At 47.1% G+C, this 711-nt stretch overlaps 1 protein-coding gene across 1 annotated transcript; it reads right to left on the bottom strand.

Moving 5' to 3' along the window:
* Positions 1-142: 142 nt before the first annotated feature.
* PHALS_00827 (polyprotein) lies at positions 143-691 on the bottom strand (the record flags this gene model as incomplete). Its single annotated transcript, XM_024730567.1, has 1 exon — positions 143-691. The coding sequence occupies one exon, from the start codon at positions 689-691 to the stop codon at positions 143-145; it is 549 nt and encodes a 182-aa protein (XP_024580832.1).
* Positions 692-711: the final 20 nt, after the last annotated feature.

Genomic DNA, 711 nt, shown 5'->3' with positions numbered 1-711 from the left:
GTGAGCGTAGCCGTGCAAACCAAACACGCGCAAGTGATCCATTTGAGGCTTCATCTTGAAAGCCAGCTCTTAGGGTATGATGTCTGGATGGGCCGTATTGCCGGAGCGGTTATTTAAATAAACCGCTGTTTACCGCTTCCGCTTACCATTCCGTCGAGACGCTCTTGTAATGCAACATGCTGCGGGCCTTCTCCATGAAAGCCATGTTCATACGCTCCACCACTCCATTCTGCTGAGGGCTGAATGGAACGGAACGCTGGTGTACAATGCCGTTCTGTTGAGATATTCCAGCCATTGTCTTGTTTACAAATTCGGTTTCGTTGTCAGATCGTAAATACCTCAGTCGCGCACCCCATTGGTTCTTGTAAAGCGTCAGAAACCCTTTAAACTTGCCAGCCACTTCACTCTTGCTCTTGATAATAGAATTCGCCACATTTCTTGAAAACTCATCCACAAACGTAAGAATGTACTTGACACCACCCTTCGAGGAAGTCCTCATAGGCCCCATGACATCTGTGTGTACGCGTTCTAGCACACGTGAAGTTTTTGTCATCGAGCGAGATGGAAATGCCGTAACTGTTTGCTTGCCCTTCAAACACCCAACACACAATGTTTCCTCATTTTGCTTGATAATTGGAATTTCTTTGTTGAGCGTTGTGCCTCGATCAGCGCGTCCTTTATATGCGAGCATACCAAAGCTCCCACTGATTG

Source organism: Plasmopara halstedii (assembly GCF_900000015.1).
Source record: "Plasmopara halstedii genome assembly, contig: Scaffold_1211, whole genome shotgun sequence".
In the NCBI taxonomy this organism is placed as follows: Eukaryota; Oomycota; class Peronosporomycetes; order Peronosporales; family Peronosporaceae; genus Plasmopara; species Plasmopara halstedii.
This window is presented reverse-complemented; position numbering and strand designations above follow the sequence as displayed.